Genomic DNA, 20,133 nt, shown 5'->3' on the forward strand with positions numbered 1-20,133 from the left:
TTGAAGTGGGTATGATGACTGTTCAGGGTTTCAATGATGCATAAGTAAGCCGCGTGTATCCATAAGTTTTCTCGTCTGCAATATAGATCCACACCCACAGGTGGCAATTTTAAGTACTAATATTTTTTCCAGGTTCCCAATCCTGGGCAATTAAAACTCATTTTGAGAATTTATAAGTATTTGAGAGCTTTACAGTATTGCTTCTATAAATAATATCAATAATTTTACTTCGAGTTAGTTTAATCATCAAAATTACTCAGGGTTTAGATATAGTGTTTTTATTTTTATTGAATGAAAAGTATACTGCATTTTATTATTATATATTTTAATCACAAATAACAACTACATATAACATTCAAACTGAGGCGCATCACTTGGTGAGGTTGGACAGGTTTCCATGACGTCTCTCCCAGATCATGCGGTGTTTCTGCTTCATGTACGCTTTCCTTGCGTCTCCGTACGCTCCGAGATCACCATCTGAAAAAATTGTCTAAACTGTAAAAAATTCACCGTAAAGTTAACTCGACAATGATGATTATCACATGGAGCTGATAGATCTACAGATGTATATACAAAAAAACAGTTCAAAATATTGGAGTTTTTTTGTATATTTGTTTTTTAAGCATATTATGCTTTAATTGTATAATATGTATAGATAGTCGACAGTGTTGAATGGTTGCACTCTCTAGCATTGGCCTCATAACCCAGCCAGGTTACATCTATATATCACAATACTTGAGCAGCTTTATCGGACATTTTTAAACTACACAATCGGGTAAAAGTATAATTGTTGAACTACATGTTTAGGCCGTGCATTTTTTTTTATTTAATGAAGTAGCAATTATATAATTGCAAAAAAAGTAATACAAAAACAACTAATTGCAAAGCAAGAGTTACCACTCATTTAATATCAATCACGTTTTTTTTATTGCTTTGAATGGCTAGACGAGACTTCCGTTCGTCTGATGGTAAGCGTTACGACAGCCCATAAACAGTAGAAACACCTTCCAACACCTTGAATTACAAAGTATTGTTTGGTATTCTACTGCGCTCACCATCCTGAGACGTGAGATGTTAAGTCTCATTATGTCCAATAGTAACACTGGCTATAATGTCCTTCAAACCGGAACAGAATAGCGACTACACACTGCTACTCGGTAACAGATATAAACATTGCAGTGGCACCCACCCAGGCAGACTTTGACATAAGACCAACCACCAGTAAAATCACTCGATTTATTAAGTCCTTTGTAGATAAATAAATCAAAAATTCTGACTCTTAGATGTCCCTAAACTAGTTACCAAGTCTTAAAAAACCTCTTTCTACAATATTTTAGGAATGTGCACTTTTAAAACAATCTATACTATTATATAAAGCTGAAGAGTTTGTTTGTTTGTTTGTTTGAACGCGCTAATCTCAGGAACTACCGGTCCAAACAGAAAAATTCTTTTTGCGTTGGATAGCCCTTTGTTCGTAGAGTGCTATAGGCTATATATCATCACGCTATACCTAATAGGAGCGGAGCAGTAATGGCTAATCTCAGGAACTAGCGGTCCAAACTGAAAAATTATTTTTGCGCTGGATAGCCCTTTGTTCGTGGAGTGCTATAGGCTATATATCATCACGCTATACCTAATAGGAGCGGAGCAGTAATGGCTAATCTCAGGAACTAGCGGTCCAAACTGAAAAATTCTTTTTGCGCTGGATAGCCCTTTGTTTGTAGAGTGCTCAAAGTTATATATCATCACGCTATGACCAAAAGGAGCGGAGCAGTAATGGCTAATCTCAGGAACTACCGGTTTGAACTGCAAAAATTGTTTTGTGTTGGATAGCCCTTTATTTGTGGAGCGCTATAGGCTATATATCATCACGCTATGACTAATAGGACCGGAGCAGTAACGAAACATGTTGCAAAAACGGGGAAAAATTATTAGTTTTCAGAGCTTCGGTTGCGTGCGCTGCGTAAACGTTTAAAGTTATGCAACATAGTTATGGGATAGTTCCTCTTAAAAAGTTCTAAAAAATATATTATAAAACAAAGTCCCCCGCTGCATCTGTCTGCCTGAACGTGTTAAACTCAAAAACTACCCAACGTATTAAGATGAAATTTGGTATGGAGACAGTTTGAGACCCTGGGAAGAACATAGGCTCCCGGTAAACTACTACTTTTATAACGGAAAACTTTAGCCTGAAAAACTTTATAGCGGGCGGAGCCGCGGGCAAAAGCTAGTTTATGTATAAGAATCAACATGGGAAATGTCAATAATCAGTGTTGAGTCGGTACTTAGGAGGTCATAATATTTAGGCCCTATAATTTTTCTGTATAAAACATATTCCAGGTAAACAAACTGCAAAATTTTTCAACATGAAAATGCACCCAACAGAATGATTGGGTCAGTCATATTAATCTGTCTGTATCGGAACGATCTTCACTTACATTGTTGATATCCTAAATAAATGATTAATAAGAATAGATGATAGACTGATATTATAATGGACAAGGAATAATATAACATTTTATGTTTGAATTAACTGTGGATAGGTGCAGTGTTTAGTTTGCAATAACATATTCCAACCTTATCAAACTTGTTTGTTTTTTATACACTGTCAAAAGTTTAGCAGACAGAAAATCATCATAATAAGTTGCAATCTTTCTAATATTTGAACTAAGTAAATTTTTTGTAGAATTTTACCATGAGGACTGCCTTGGTAGCATTTTTGTATTGCATATGCAGTTCAACTTCTGCTTTGTAATCCAATTTGTTAGGGTCAGGCAAAGTTATATTATCTTTTTCAACTCAGAATCAACCCAGAGTCTGGAATTAGTGCCTAATATTATGATTGGGCTCACACCCTATCACTTCAATATATTTGGAACAGAAGCTCTCAAAAGTAATATTTTTACTAGTTTTTGTGACATTTTTATAACTGCTCTGCTCCCATTAGTCATATTGTGATGATATATAGCCTATAGCGTTCCTCGATACATAGGCTATTCAACACTAAAAGAATTTATCAATTCGAACCAGTAGTTCCTAAGATTAGTGTTCAAACAAAAAAACAAAGTCTTCAGCTTTATATAAAAGTTTAGATTTTAATGATTGAATAATATTCAACTTACATTTAATAAACCATGCTTCTTCAGCATCATTATACTTGTCCCACAAAGGCTTGCACATGGTAAGTTGGTCTGGCTGCTCATACAACATGCAGTCCTCAAAGCGTTGACGCAGGATGCTCAGGATTTCAGAATCTACCATTCTGGAATATTAGCCAAGACATTTATTGATGAATTGGTAAAATTATTTATCTTTGACTAGTAAAATTATTATGTATTTTTATCATCATCTTTCACTACATAAAGTCCACTTCTGAACATAGGCCTCCCCCAAAAATATTCAGACCAGTCTAAGCAGCCTGTATTTATATATTGTTTATTTATTTATAAAAAAAAAGTAGTATATTTCAGGATTTGAATCTTCATATATCAGGCAAAAGTGTTTTATAATTTGGTATAGTTAGGACTGATATTAATATGTAGGTTTTTACAATAAATTGAATGTTTATGAAATATTTTTGCAAATACAATAATAATACATAAAATGTAGACTTTCTAGAAACCTAAAATCGAAGCTTTGGGGGTTTTATTGTCAATAAAATAAAGGTAGACATGAAAATCAGAATTAACAGTAAAAAAAACTAACCTATCTCTTTTGAATTGCATATTAGCTTCATAGTCGCAAACAACGTCGTCGTCATAGCACTGATCGATGGTCGGCACGCGGCGGAACTTCTGGTGGTACCACGGGTACTTCTTCTGGTTAGGCTCCACTATCTTCTCTGTAGCAAAACAACACTTTTTAAACACATTCGCTTACATAACATACACCCGCAGTAACTTAATTCTTACCTCGGAACCATATCGCCGGTGCGTCAATTGTATTGCAAACGGCATTCACAAAAGATCTGAATAAGTTATCGTCAGGAGGGTTGCTATCTTGCACCATGTTTTTAACTTCAATACCAGTGGTAAATTTGATCAAAAAATTTAATGGGTCGATCGGACACACAAAGCTGTCAAGTGTCAATGCGGTTGACAACTGACAGCTGTTGATATTTTTTTATTCGTCCAAAAGATAAGCTATAATCTTTTGATCATACTGCCTAATCTTACATCAGCAGGTAACGAGAGTGATGACAGTTAATTAAATGAAGTCAATTTTATGTTTTCCATTCGATACGATAACGAATCTCAATTCAATCTAAATTGGAATTAGTAGCTTTTCTACTTTTTTTATAGCTAATTAACTTACCTATCATAACCTATCAAATATATAACTTACAAGCCTTTCAATTGGAAGTTAGAGGTCACTTACGATATTTACTTTCCAGTTTCCTTTGATCTTCCGATTCCGTCTTTATCTGATTTGAATTCTAATACAATAATTCAAATTTTCTACAAATCATGGTAACAATTTAATAATATTCTGATTTAATTACGTATCGGAAACAATCGGAGTATAGAAATCAGCAAAATTCAATAAATTTCTAAATTCCTATTGTAATAAAGTAGTAATATGTATTTCATAAGTGACTATTCCTTTACGTAGAAGTATGTTTGAAATGCAAAAAAAGTCCTAAAATTGTATAATGTATCTCCGCTTGTTACTTGTACCCGTATCTTTCGACTGACCTAATTTTTTAAAACACCTTAACACTTTTCTTGCATAGGTAGAAATTTATTTTTATTACTCGTTACATTTGGTTTTAACGTCACATTACTGGAATGTTCTGTTCAATTTTTGTATTTACAACACTAATAGCTCGGATTTAATCTGTCAGTTGATAACAAAACATCGGATATTCTGTTTCTATAATGTTGAATAAATTGAAAGAATGTTTCTCAGTGTGGGTTCAGTCATTGAACAAAGGGTGGAGGCACGCATGCGTGTTACGAATCTACCAGTTGGGTTGCTAGATGTAATGTTAAATAATTTATGAAGCTAAAATAGGGAAAGATACAAAGATTCAGCAAAGTACCGTATAGTATTCTATTTATATATGGAAAAATAAACTATTTTAACATGTTTTTTCTTCGTTATAATTCACACAACAAAAGTTGTTAGCACTACAATAGGAATAACAAGAACATTTCATGATATAAATTTACCTTAATTAAAACATTTTAAACACACGTGAGCCCTTTATTAAAGAGGTTTTCATATAACGAAACTCTTTTGGAAACTTGTAGAAAGCTCGGAACTTGCAACCCAAATTTAATTGGAGGGGTGCTGTCAATCTACCATTGCGTGTTCCGCCTGTGTGGGGAGGTGTCGCGTTGTGTTGTGACGGTGTGCGCGGTCGCGACGTTCGACGGTATGGCGCTGTGGCCCATGTCCCTGGTGACTCAGTAGTGTGGCACGCGAGCTAGCGGCCGCTGTTCTCTCAGTGTCCATGCGAGTGCAGTGCCGGCACGATGAAGTGGCGCGCGCGCGCGATTCCTTCCCGCGCCAAAGAACGCGCCAATATCAGTTTCTTCATCTTCATTATGTTCTTTGCGGTGTTCGGTGTGATAGTTCTGACTGAGTTATTGCTACTGGAGCGACCTAGCTTGCCCGGCTCGGCGCGATCACATGAGGAACTGCAGGTCAGATACAATACAGGTTACAATTCCATTAAGAATCGCAAAACACTAAAAGAACAAAAAGAATAACAGTAGCCTATATTATTTCTGTCAACATGGCTATGTAAATACTTATCTGCGTTTAAATCGGAATCTATATTCGTCAGTTGTGCATTGTTGACAGTTTTGGATTGTGTTTTTGTGTACGAAGTGTCGGTTACGAGGTTAATGCCGAATCAATAATGTTTCTTTTGTCCGAGAATAAAATACGTTCATTCATTCGTTCGCACATGTCTTGGTTTTGTATCGCATTGTAATATATAGCTTAAATTTACACGGATAGGTTCATAGCTGTTTATAAATCTGCGGGTAATAAGGAAATGTATAGGTAATCATACCGGAACCGGTTCTAATAAGACGAATGTGAATATTCGCAGGAGGACGTTCCTTTATTTGGTCAAACAAGGTCTTGAACGTTTGATAAAATATGTTTAATAAATTGTTATGTGCATTAAATTGTATTATCAGTGACTGAAGTCACTACGAATCTATTGGTTCTGTCGCTACTTGCTATTTTACTACTGCCCTGTATTGTTATTTATTTTTATGTTTATCCTTTAAATTATCGACCACGGCGTTTCCCAAATAACCTTAGCAACATGGTTTCTCACATCAATAAATCAATCATAATATTCAACATTGAATATCTACTTATTGTAATCTTCTTAGGGACCTTAAATTTGGCTCGTAATTCAAACACGTCTTGTAAAATGCTTATCACTTAGGTATATACAGATATACCTACGTAATTTATGAATTTGATCCCTTTTAATTTTTTTGTTTTTGCCATTTCGTTTCGTAAACCAAGACAACTACGATTTTTGCAATGTTATCGACCTGTTTGGTGAGCGAACGTGCAATATTTCGTTTTGGTCTCCATTCGATCACCTTCTTAGTTCTTTTGATCGCGTCTTTTGTCCAATTATTCTGCAGAAGTTTTGGTTAACTTTATAATTAATCGTTTCGTTCTAAAATATGTAGTTATGACTAGCCTGCTGACTTGTTTATTGAATAACCATAATAGAATTCTACGCCGAAAAATATAACTTTATATAAAGTAGTTTGTAACGCCTAGTTCTGAAACTTCTGAACCGATCCTAAAAATTATTGAATTTGTGGAAAGTTATATTATCCTCAAGACACATTAAGAGCGTTTACGTGCCGCGCGTGAAGTCAACTATAGGTAATTCTTCGCAAAATTCACTCACACAGAGCCGTTGCGTAGCTGTGTGCGTAGAGTTAGCGCGTCGGCTATCTTTATAGTCAGACCAACCAATTTTGATCTTTTCGCTTTAATTATCTAATTGGAATGTAACTTATGATTTATGAATTTATGATAAATGAAGAATTCTATTATTAAATATATAAGAATTCATCATGAAATAGTTTATATGTATCATTTTGTAATTATAAAAAATAAACATTTTTAACAAATTTTAACGGCAATTTTACAAATTGTTTTTTTCACTTTTTAAATGCAAATGCATTTGCATTTAGAAAGTACCCTTTAGTAAAGTGGAGCTCATCATGAAGCCGAAAGATAGGCACCAGAACTCCGTAATCAGACAATAAATCAGGAAAATTACTGTGCTACGATGTTTATAATGGACCACATAATTACTCCATAGATCTGCAGTTTTTAATATTTAGCGTATTGAAAGTTTAAATTAAGTCATTAGAAATTACATATTGGAATTTATATTTTGAGTCAGAAGGTGTATGTAATGAGATGTCATTTTTAGGTGTATAACTAAAAAGTGAGAAATAAAAGACTTCTTTTTCGGAAGTTGGTTATATTTTTGGATAGTTTTTTTAATAGCTATTGCTATATATCATATCAGAAACGATCACGATGGAGGAAAATGGCGTCAGATTTCTGTAACCACCCCTCCCCCTACCGACTACTGCAGTCGCCCACCTACTAACCACAGAGCGCGCTGGTGCTACCGTGGCCCGCACGATTCTAATAGTTGGCCGCCAATACAGCGGGTACCGCATACAACCGCGCACCCCGCGGGCGTAAAACGAGTTTTGAAATGTGCGTTTAGTCCATTGAAATGTTACAATTTAAGGACCGAATATTGCATTTCTTGGAGGACACAATTTTATTTTTGGGCCATGTGTGGGGGGTCAATAGAAGCTTAACCTCAAGTTTGTGGGGTCGCCACCCTTGTCCTCCGGCCGTCATCTTGGAAAAAGGGGTGAAAACACTTTTTTCGCGATATCTCGGAAACTATACGTCTTACAAAATTTTTGTAAAGCCATAATTTGTAGCAAATTGTTTTGCCTGCAAATATGTTTTTTTTCCTTTATCCCCAAATGGTAACTCATACCTTTTCTACCTGCATAACATTCGATAAGTTAAATTTGGTAAGTTCTATGGCAAAGAAAAGAGTTAGGAATAAATAAGTAAAGTTGTACGAATTTAACAAAAAATTGTAATAATATATTTACAATAAAAAACAAAAATAAGTTAAACATTTTGTTTCGACCGGATTCTCATGAGCATTGACGAACCCGGTAAACTTTGGAGCGCTGTAACAGCGTTTTAAATGAATGAAATAAGAAAAAATATAGGGAACAATTTTCCTCAAAAGATCATTTACAAGTTAGTTTGAGGTAATTTTTGTAAAATGTAAAAAAAAAGTTATAGAGCAAAAAAGAAAACTTTTATAAACATTTTCTCACATTTTTGCTTATAACTTCTTTAATTTTTAATTTAGGGCAAAAAGTTATATAAACATATTTGTAGGCAAAACAATTTGCTACAAATTATGACTTTACAAAAATTTTGTAAGACGTATAGTTTCCGAGATATCGCGAAAAAGTGTTTTCACCCCTTTTTCCATGATGGCGTCCAGGGGACAAGGGGGGCGACCTAACAAACTTGAGATTCTATTGACCCCCCACACATTTTCTAAAAATAAAATTGTGTCCTCTAAAAAATACAAAGCTCATTTAACATTTCAATGGGCTAATTGTTTTAGCTTAAGGTTCCATTTTTTCCTTCGCGTAACTGTTGCTCAGGTGTTTAATGAGTAAAAAAAGCAACAACCATAACTACAGACGCATATTATAACATTAGTACATCAATCTTTTAGCTTTTGCTTTAGCCGAAGTTTCAGCGTTGTTGCGTTTCCTTTTCTTGCCTAGAAATAGCTTTACTTCCCATTGTGTCTGAAATATAATAATATATTAATAATTTATAGTAACTACTAAAATGATTGTCACTCATTAAAGAAAAAAATATTTTTCTTACTAAAGTACTAAGATGTGGCAATCACTGTATACACGTGACTATTTTTTCTACGCACAGCAAAGGCCAACTGGAGTCCGGCCGGAGCGACGAGCGATACGTCCTCTCTCTAGAAAGCCTCAAGGCGGACTAATTTGAAACGATTTGCGCGTTGCGTTTTATAGTGGTATTTAAAATATTTATAGAAAAATAACAGAACTAATTTGGTAGAATTTTTAAATTGTATGTTTTAAGGAGATGTTCTTCTATTATAGTAATCCAATATTATATTCAATTAAGTAAGATATAGTGATAAAAAATCATTTAAATGACCAACATTTCTGAAATTTTCGAATTCTTTGAATTTTTATTTCTCATGAATTAAACATAAAAAGATATTTTTCTCTACTAACTTTTTCTTCAGGATCTTTTTAGTTAGATAAAAATAACATATTGTTATGTTCCTTAGTGGTTTAAGATATTTTGAGCTTCGAAATAGACGTTCGAAGCGCAAATTTGAAAACCTCTGTTCAGTAATCATTAAACAATTTACAAATACTCAATAAATCTAAAAATTTTCTCTACTAACTTTTTAGACAACAAAATTTTCTATAATAATTACTAATTCATATGTTTTTAAAATAATGTTTTGATGGATATTATCTCCTTCGAAAAGTGCTGTTTTTGAGACATACGGCGCGCGGATGCGTAAACGCTCTTAAGCTATATTTTATTTTGTTTTGACTAGTTTTGTATAGGAAAATACTCGGGTGGAGCAACAAGGTTACCTATGTGACAGATATCATTAGTATTTTAGCAACCGCCGTTAGAATTAGTTTGGCGTATTTGGGTTTTATCATGTTCTTTGGTGCGAATACATCTCCCTGAGTAAGTGAATTTAACCCTCTATCAATGCGTGTGTTGGTGTAAGTCAATCGCTTCCCTATTACAAGTGCAGTTACTCGTATTGGAAGTCGGAACTCTGTTTCTCGTCATACTAGTTGATGTTTCATCCTCTCCCAGTGACGGTCTTGAGCCGAGGTTCGTAACCCGCTGCCGTCAGCATGATCGCTTAATTTTCATGGATTGTGAGCGCCTAAATCGCTCACACTTAAACAGTAGAAACACCATCCAACACCTTGAATTTCCAAGTATTGTTTGGTGTTCCATTAACTCGTCATCTTGAGACATGAGATGTTTAAGTCTTATATTAGTATAGAGCCTATAGCATCTCCAACACACATTGACGGCTGTTACAGATTTTAGGCAAATAAGATTATCTAATTGGCATTATCAGGCGTATTAGTCACATTACGCATATTCGCCTTGTCTACTAAGTAGGCCTTTTGCCTCTGCACCTTGTTTATTAAAATTTTATAGTAGTAACAGCGAACTATTCTACAAGAAAAAAGTATCAAGACGAAAGTTTAACATTCAAGTACAGGCTAACTGCAACTTTATGTGCTTTTAATTTCATCTCAAAGTTTTAGTTATGCAACTTCTTTTTTAATTGGCAATGTTCAAAAGTATTTTATTCAAAATGCTCATTAATTAATCAGTTAACTTATTTAATCACTTTAAGTATAAATGGATTTAATTTATAATGAACTATTTTTCAAACATAAATACTGACATTAAAAATCCCTTTTTTGATATTCTTACATTCTTCAGTTCAACCTATAATAATATACGTCCCAGCTTTTTAATATTCCTAAGAGCTAGATGCTACTCTATACTTTATAATGATTCCAGCACACAAGGTGTTAAAACCCGCCATAGTGGCCCACGTAAGTGTGCGTTCCGGTATCGGCCTGTGTATATTCAGTTCCAACAGGCCGGCACAATTGCGTCGACTGTCGACGGGTAATCATCTCTCGTCAGTCGACATCCTATTGGACCCCACTCCACTTACCATTGGGAGCAGTGGAGTCACTTTGCCGTTCTCTTATAAAATAAATAAAAATAAAAGCCTGTCAAGTCCAAAACATGAAAAACTACCTATGTGAGTTTAAACATCGACCAACGATTTTATAGTGTGTTTAAATCATTAACTGACATTAAAAGACTGTAATTGAACGACCAATAAGACTCAATTTTTGATACTTATTATCAATTTTGGCGATGAAAAGAACGTTTCCTAATGGAGTGAATTTCCGCTGTTACTAAGAGCGTCCGTTGATGACTGAAAATTAAGCAGTCATAATAAAACGAGTCATATTTCAAGATTCATTTCCACTGATTTTATTATGTTCTTTATTATTCACGACGTTCTTAAGAGACTGAAATATCGTTTTATATTTACCGAGCGGATTATTCCGCTGCGACTGAATCTTTTTACGCAAAAGTGGAAAAAGGGGTACAAATGGTGGTTTTATATCGTTGATTATATTTTTTTTAGTAAGGCAAAAATATGACGAGAGGAATGTGGGTTTCAATCTTGAAGTTGATTTATGTTTCGTTTTCGATCAAATCGAATAATATAAGTAATTAGGCCATAGATTCTCAAACTTAATTTGTCTACTGCGAAATTATTTTTAATATACGTAGTGTATCATATGAGCGTTGTCCTTTTTCTTAGTTAGAATTTACATCCTTACCAATATCTTATACATCATCCTTACTAATGAAAGCGACCATCATCCATAAGGACGCATTACCACAATTTTTGGGAAAGGCTGAACTACGGCTGTATTATTTACTGTTCTAATGTTGATACAGGTTCATCTTCTAAGGCGACTAGGCATTTCTTCAAACACACTGGACTTGCGTGGTGATAAACTTCACACACCTTCGTCACATGTGCGATCCTCGTTAGCGAAGATCAAACAAGCGACCTTTAATTAGATATTCTCCTGATTACCTAAATTATACGTAGGTAGGTATAGGTCCATTAAGATCAGGAAGAGTTAGTGTCGGGTCCCATGCGGGTAGACAAAGTTGCAAGCTAACGGCCCGAAACTGGAGTTTCTAAACTCGTCCTGACTGTAATGGTCTTTTAGTTGTATTACTTTGTTTAACTATTTGTAATGCACCATCATTTCAATATCATGCTGATGGGGGAATATTGGATATATTTGAATAGGCAGGAATCAACGTACACGTGGAAAGATGTGCCATGATTCGTTCTGCCTAGTTAGAAAGGCTGATATCTTTAAGCTATCATTGTTAGCGATCATAGAATTTTCGCGCTGCATTGTAGATTTCTTTTACTTATGAAGTTGCGCGACCAGGTAGGTACCACTGTTTGACAAACAACCGCCATGGAGTGGTTTCGCTATGTTGATCTATTTTAACAAAAACATAACATTTTTAAAATTAATATATAATGTAATGTTCTCGATAACCTACTTGCGGGTTGCCACTGCAATAAAAATCACACTTATCATCATTACTAGTCATCAGCCTATTGGTAAAGTAACATTCTTATACTACCTTTGTAATAAGATGATATTCAGACGTAGTCCATAATTATAATTCCATTACATTTCCCAATACATCAGTGCCTACCTTCATTACCCGAGCTAATTGGATTCGGACGCTGTTCTGATAATCAATAATTCCAGTGATTGAATATGTCGTGCATTTCAGTGAGAATTCACGTGGTAAGCCATTTTAAAGGTCTGCAGTTGACATGCCAACGTGGCATGCTGGCATGATAAGAATAGATGTAAAATGTTCTGACACGTGTACAAAAAAAACTGATTACAAAGTATGCTTTATGAATATATTGCTGTCTGAAATCATATGCGGGTATGACTATGAAGATATTTTACTAGAGACCTAACAAAACTCCTTCTCAATCATCCTCTTTCTTTTATAAAGAGCTGGAATTAATTCCTTGCGTTGTTTTTCTTCACTTTCTATGATTACTGTCATAAGACCAAGAGCTGGTGACTACCTTCTATAAAATGTAAACAATTCTTAAACCTAAGATTACTTGTTAAAGCACGCCCATGGTATTTTGTACCAGCCTCTCGGCATGTAGCTTTCGGGAAAATAAAAAGCTTTAAATAACAAAAGTAAATATTTAAAAACGGTTTCAACTTGTTCAAAAACATATTCGCACACGAAAATCGCTTTAAATTAAATATATTTGCCCTTTATTTAAAGGTCAAAGGTCGATAAAGTCTATTTCAGAATTGCGAGAACTGGCCAGGTCAGCCTGTGGCCGGTGCTAAGCCGCTTACGACTATTGCCTCGGACGCTGTTGTTTAGTGATAACCAAATATTTCCTCCTTTTTATTGTAATAAAAACGTTTGGCTCATGTTCGTAGGTATTGGGACTCTCGTATGATAGCCGACTGGGTAGATAAATGGCATATGTCATGTATTGTGTTTGTTTAATAAAATTAGCTAGCTAATGTAATAAGGCATTTTGTTCTAGCCCGCAAAGATCTTGGACACATTATTGTATGGGCTGGGAATTTTGTACGTTCGTGTGGCTATATTTCTACACTATTAGGTATATAAAGCTGAAGAGTTTTTTTTTTAATCAGGAACTACTAAACTGATTTTGATTTGATTTTACTAATAAGAAGGTACATTACTCCTGAGTATTATAGGCTACTCTTTGTCCCGGGAAAATATTTATCCCAGAAAATATTTTTCACGCTCACGGAGTCGCGGGTGAAAGCTAGTACTATATATTACTAGATTGTCAGTATGACGAGCGCAAATCAATGCTGTTTCTGGGCAGTTATAGGTTGTCGAACGATTTCCGTAGATTACGTTGTTGCGCTCGTAAAACTACTGGTTTGCACAAGCCACGCGATTTTTTACCCTCTGACCAACGAATCGCTTTGTCCATAAATATAATGGTTGCATTACTATTTGCCAATGCCTTTAGGACAATGCAATATCGAATTTATGTTCCTTATGTATAAAGTTGATGTTGAATTGGCTAAAGGATGCAAACATGCGCAAATAAGTCTGGGGTCATCATAACACGGGAAATAATCATGAAACAAACTGACAAAGCATAGTAGGGCTTTACCTATAGTGAGCTACGGAACCATAAAAGTTATAGACAGTTTCCTTCTAATGTACGTTGCCAATTTAAAGCGTAAACTCAGCTCGGCACTTATAGGTTTTTACTTGGACCCGTCGCGTCGACCGGCCAGCGCTAGGGTTACCATATCTGATCGTTTTAATGAAACTCTAAACTCGAGATCCATCCGTAAAATAGTTTTATAGGACAAAAGTTCTTTTAAATACAAAATCACATGTCCTTTATTTAATTAAATGCGCTCTAATTATATTTTACGTAAGAATTTACAGTTGTCAAAACGTCTTCATATTGAATTGACAAAATGTCTTATGTTTTCACCAAAATAAAGGAAAGTTCACTGAAAACGGAACATCCCATTAAATACGGGGCGTTTGGTCAGCCTAGCTCGCCCTCACCTGTTGCCAAATGAGTTTAGTCTAGTTCGCTCACTGACTTGACCAGGAAACTTATTTCTTACCGTCTATTTATTTAGACTTCGGCTGCAAATTGCAATGTTCAGCGTGTGGGCTTTAGTTTATAGGAAAACTTTGTTTAATAGAAACTATATTGGGATAAAGGTGATGTCATCTGAGACGGAATTAAACGCAGCTTGCATCTGATGTCTTAGTTACCTTTACTTTGTAGTTTCAACTTCTCCTTCAAGGAAATAATGCGTAATGAAATAAAGTGTTTTACGGATCGTTATGGTCACAGGGCGGACTCTGACCGCGAAGGCTGCAGTCTTCGAAACGTCGGAAAAAAATTATAACATAAAAAACCGCAATAAAATCCGTAAAATAGTTTTATTTCAATGTCGTAACATTCGTGGAAACTTAAGAAATCATAATGCGTATATATTATAAAATCGGTGACACATTTTAATTTACTATAAGTGTATTAGTCATCTCTACCTACACCTCTAGGAAACAAGCGCGTAACCATCTTAATAAGAAAATAATTAACCTTATAACACATTTACTTTGTAATTAAACGTGAAACCAACCTCACTTACCGTCTCACTGAGTACTTAATCCTGTTCAATTGGACAACAACTTGATCTTCATGGAGATATATTGCTCACTTGTATACGCTTAGCAGTATCTAGAAACTAAACACGCAAATAAATTATGCTGAAGTGCTCCTCTGTGTTTTATTAAGTTTTTTTCGCTTAGTAACTATTTTCACGTTACCAAAAAAGAATAGCGTATATATTTTTTGTTATATACGCTATTCTATTTTAGTAACGTAGAAATAGTTATCTAGAGCGTTATTTATTTATTTAGAGCATTATTTTATACCAATAAAAAAACTATAATATTGTGATTTTTTTGGGTTTAACCATCAAAGCCTTTTTTTATTTTTTTGAATGACGAGACGAGCTTGCCCTTCACCTGATGTTAAGCGATACGACCGTTCACAAACAGCAGAAACACCATCCAATACCTTGATTTACAAACTATTGTTTGGTATTCCACTGCGCTCGCCATCCTGAGACATGGGATGGTAAGTCTTATTAATTCCAGTTGTTACACTGGCTACAATGTTCTTCAAACTAGAACACAACAGCGTAGTCACTGTTGTATTCCACACACTGCTGCTTGGCAGAAATAGTCATTGCGATGGTATCTACCCAAGTAGACTCTCATGTGAGAGACCTAAGTATGTTATTTAATTCCGGAAAAGATTTTACCGCGGATGCAGCTATAACCAAAACACAGGAACCAATCTCAAGAACCGGATCTGATACAAATATTAGCATTACAAACATCTGTATTGCTGTTCGTTCGCGCTCCATCGCTCAGCGTCGTTGCACCAAAGCCGTTAATACACTTTGTATCCTATCTCTCAGCTGAGTAAATTTGGCGGTACACAAACTTGTGATTAAATTCCAAAGGCTTCCTCCGAACTTAAACCAAGTCGAGAAATTATCGGGTATACTCTCTACAAGTATTGGATGCAAATTATAATGCCTCGGTACATGCTAGCGGGATGCTATTATTTTGGATTAAAATTGAAACCGCAGGATCTTGTTTCTCCTAAATTTAACGGATTACGTAGATAACTTGTTTTACTACTAGCGTGGTTTCGCTTGCAGCGTCGTCAATTTTCAACATAAAAGTAGAAAATCAAAATGAAATCAGTTTAGCTTCCTCAGAGGTTTTTTTGTTAGACAATTATAAATTTTAAAAGAAAGAATAGTACCATAACTACAAACTGTAGTAACTTAAAAATATTTCCATAGTAAAACCAAATTAAAACTGTGGAAGACGGTTAACGCAATGTGGTGGAAATCTCAAAGCTCTTTCCGTAAAAGTCACACGTGCCTACACTACCGCCATTCCTTTAGAACAAACAAAAAGTTCGCAAGTTTTTATCTTTGTCGCACCATTAACCTGTGGAATAATTTGCCGGTTCTCGTCTTTCCTTCTTCTAACAATATGGGGCCCTTAGAGCAAAGCGTGAAAGTTAAGTTGAACAGGTTTACTTGTTGGAATCTTTTCAATTCGGTTTTTTATTGTGATATGTGTATAAATACAAACGAGGAGTCAAAATTTATTAATTACTAGTTGACCCGACAGACGTCCCGTATTAACTATGAATCTGCAATCTTTTCTTAAATTTTGTAACGTTCCGCTCAACTTCCTTAATTTTTGCTTTCATAAGATCCTTCTTCTGACAATAACAAACACAACAAAAAAAATGAAATCGGTCCAGCCGTTCACGCGTGATGGCGTGACCAAGGGAAATAGGGATTCATTTTTATAAATATAGATTTTAGCATGAATGCAAGTCGCTTTCGACGGGTCCGCCTGGAAATCTTTCGGAGAGGTCTATGTTCAGCAGTGATGATCATGGTGCCGATGATAATGATGATGAAAAGTGATCATAGCGGTCTTACGGTCGGATCTTGATCGATATCTCCGGATTGATCACGGTTATATACCATCCAGAATAAAGTTCGAACGCAATGCTTATTCTTAACATATGATTATTAAATTGTTTTTTTTTTAGTTGGATTTGAAGGTAGTGACAGATCGGTTATAAATTTCATTAGTAAAGAATATATTAGATGTTTTGACTCTGTGTTGTGAGCTCTGACATATATTGTATGCCATTTGTTATGCTTAGTTTTAATTTTTTTTGTTAGATAATTTATTTTTATAAATAGTTATAGAATATAGTTGTAAGTTTTTATGTTATTATTAATAGTTCCGCCAGTCGAATAGAGTGTAACCTGCAATGGCTGTGTGTGTTATTATTGAAATAAATTTGTAATGTCATAATAATTTTAAAGAGAATTCGATTAGAATGTCTAAAGTTATAAGGTAGTTCCTCTTAATGCCCTTTTTTCTATCGTCTTTGTAATAAAAAAAATAAAAAGTCCCGAGGGGCCGTTCCAATATTACGTAACACAATTTTTGAAGATTTTTGTTTTAAAATAAAAAAACAATGTTACATAACGCTTTGTACGAGACTCCCCTCCCGCCCCTGTAACGCATCGTAACGTTTTACAAGATCCCCCTCTCCCCCCAAATTGCATTACGTAATATTTGAACGGCCCCTGAGTATATAAAATAAATAGTAACAACAAAAAAATGAAAGCAGCTAACTAGATTTAGTTACAGAATGGATAATACTGACGGTCAAGCTTCGTTGTTTTTAATAATGTGGACAAATTTTCAGATTCATTCAAGTAGGGTAGAAAACACTAATTAGGTATACTGAGAGAAAAAAGCTAAGGTTTCCTTCGTATTATGAAAATTTATTTCATCAAAAGACAAAAAATACCGATGAAGCCAAGTTTTTAGATTGTAGATCTATGCCGAGTTTTGTCTTGCAAACTTAAATGGTTTCTGCTTAACTACAAAACATGTTTTTATGATTTGATGCAACAGGGCTAAAGCTTCTCAATAGAGGAGAACTGTTAGTAGTGGGACAGTTTTATGTAATTAGGGTAGATACTTTGCAATCGAATGACGAGATGAGCACGCCGCACGCCTGATAATAAGCCACACTGTCCATAAACAGTAGCAACCATACAGAAAAACTATACTCTCCATTGCGCTCGACACCCTGAAACGTGAGATGTCATCATCATCATCGTCATTTTAGCCGGGAATCGTCCACTGCTGGACATAGGCCTTCCCCATTGAGCGCCATATGGACCAGTTCTGGGCTGCCCTCATCCATCGGACTCCGGCGATCTTCACCAGGTCGTCGGTCCATCTCGTGGGGGGCCTGCCTACGCTGAGACGTGAGACATGAGATGTAAAGTCTTATAATACCTAATAAGATCAATGTCCTTCAAACCACAACACAACAGCAACCCAACCACCGTCACCAAGGAATAGCATTCAGAACAATTTTATAACCCAAATACGCTAGCATTTAGCTAATGAAATTAAATTCGTGACAATACTGGGGCACGCATTGGATCTTAACATTATTTAACTTGGTAATTACGTGCATAACCACCCTAAAACATTGCGTTGTACGAAACCAAAATGTAAATGAACCGCTTATTGTTATGTCACACGAAAACTTACTGTAAGGGAGTTCTTCAGTATAATGAGAAACTTGTAATATTAAGTACGTTTTGTAGGGAAACTAGCTGGTGCAGGCAATGTGTGTAATTTCCCTGAACTGGTCTCTATTACCTGAAATTCGTTTATTAATCATGTACGTAATTCAGGCGGGCAATACAATAAGTAGAAAAAAAAACGAATAAACTTGATGTTGATGCTATTTATTATTCGTATAGTTTATGTTCTCATATTAAAGAATAAAATAATTCCGAGTAGTGAATCATTCATAATAAAAAAATCAAACAGCGCAATGTCGCTAAATAACAAATAAAAGATTTCGTAACGCATGACGTCATTTAAAGCGACCTTTTAGTATCATTTAAATTCACACAAGATTTGAACTCTGGTCATTATACGATAAAGTCGAGAAAAATGTATAACGAATAAAAATAATTTTAACAAAAAATTAAACCGCCTTCAAAAACCACTCAAAACCAAAAAAATAATTTCACATAACAGGTATATATCATAAATGAGCGAGTTATGAGTTAACAAACATAGAAAAAAACATTCACGTCGAATTGATAACCTCCTCCATTTTTGAAGTCGGTTAAAAATCAACGTCACGCTTTAGGTACGTAATACTTTAGGGCTATTAAAAATGTAGTGTTACAAAGAAAGCGAATTAACAATGCAGTTTCATTATTGAATAATGTTTTAATAATAATTAAAGTGTGACAGATACAGCAATTTTCGAACGAAATGTGGACGAAATAATGATTTAACATCATTAACTGTGAATGTATTAAATAAATACAGAGAGTAATTTTAATTATTGATCTTATGTAATGTGGCCGTCCTTTAGCAAGTGCCTAAGAGATTGAATCTGTTATATCTATACTATTATATATAACGGCAGGCTTGGTGTATGGTCGTTATCGTCTTCCATATCTTGTTAGTACTAAGTATCGTGGGCGTATGTGGGGATATGCCGGATCACAATAGCTGATGTCAGATTTTAGTAGTTGTAGTTTTTGTCCCAAAACAATTATAATTCCAACAACACAAACTACTACGGAACGCGAGACAGTCTCCAGGCACCCACAGCACTAGTCTCCAATAATATTATTCGATCACTTGATCTAAAACCAACTGAATTACTAATTTTTCATAGTCTTGTCATTCTCTTTGACTGCTAGCTTTCCGGCCTTCTTAATGTCGTCTGACATCCTCATTGCGCTGTGTAGCGAAGATTTTGTCGAATGCCATAAGATGGCATTGGCGTTCCATTTAAAAATCAACAAACGACATATAAATAGTTTATAATCTGGCTCTTCAACAAGACGTTCAATTCGAAACGCCTCAAAGTATTGACTGTATTGGGGTTCTAGGAACAACAAAACAGCCTCGTGGTCAAGATTTGGGCATTGCTAACACCACTCAACGTAGTCTCATGAAAATACCATCTTTATGTAGGCACACTTTATACTTATTAAAGAACTTAATCATATGCATAGACAAAATTCGGAATCTTATCTATTTATTATATTTCTCAAAGCCATTTACATAACGCAGTCACACATAATCTTACACTATATTATACTAACCAATAAAAATATAACTTAACGAAAGAAACCGTGTAATGTATCACAATTTTACTTTTGAGAATTCTTCGATATCTAACTGTAATAGGAAATTGAT

At 35.0% G+C, this 20,133-nt stretch overlaps 2 protein-coding genes across 2 annotated transcripts in view; one reads left to right on the forward strand and one right to left on the reverse strand.

The window, feature by feature from the left end:
- Positions 1-304: 304 nt before the first annotated feature.
- LOC115452145 (NADH dehydrogenase [ubiquinone] 1 beta subcomplex subunit 10) lies at positions 305-4,122 on the reverse strand. Its single transcript, XM_030180607.2, has 4 exons — positions 3,912-4,122; positions 3,706-3,841; positions 3,123-3,262; positions 305-477 (listed from the first exon to the last, which is right to left on the reverse strand). Exons 1-4 carry the CDS (start codon positions 4,006-4,008, stop codon positions 371-373), a joined length of 480 nt encoding a protein of 159 aa, XP_030036467.2. The 5' UTR covers positions 4,009-4,122; the 3' UTR covers positions 305-370.
- A 730-nt stretch (positions 4,123-4,852) lies between these two features.
- Positions 4,853-20,133, forward strand: part of LOC115452130 — a 318,239-nt gene continuing 302,958 nt past the window's right edge. Inside the window, exon 1 of the mRNA XM_037437820.1 lies at positions 4,853-5,648. Within this exon, the coding sequence (XP_037293717.1) occupies positions 5,478-5,648 (171 nt within the window). The 5' untranslated portion in view covers positions 4,853-5,477. The remainder of the gene's footprint in view (positions 5,649-20,133) is intronic.

This window comes from Manduca sexta, chromosome 12 (genome assembly GCF_014839805.1).
Source record: "Manduca sexta isolate Smith_Timp_Sample1 chromosome 12, JHU_Msex_v1.0, whole genome shotgun sequence".
NCBI lineage: Eukaryota > Metazoa > Arthropoda > Insecta > Lepidoptera > Sphingidae > Manduca > Manduca sexta.

What these genes read in the sequence shown, in the direction of transcription:
- LOC115452145 (XM_030180607.2), bottom strand. Translation starts at nt 4,008, where the DNA reads ATGGTGCAAGATAGCAACCCTCCTGACGATAACTTATTCAGATCTTTT. An exon ending in ACCGGCGATATGGTTCCGAG is followed by an intron (nt 3,842 to 3,911) that starts GTAAGAATTAAG and finishes GTTTTGCTACAG; the next exon opens with AGAAGATAGTGGAGCCTAAC. An exon ending in ATGCAATTCAAAAGAGATAG is followed by an intron (nt 3,263 to 3,705) that starts GTTAGTTTTTTT and finishes CTAATATTCCAG; the next exon opens with AATGGTAGATTCTGAAATCC.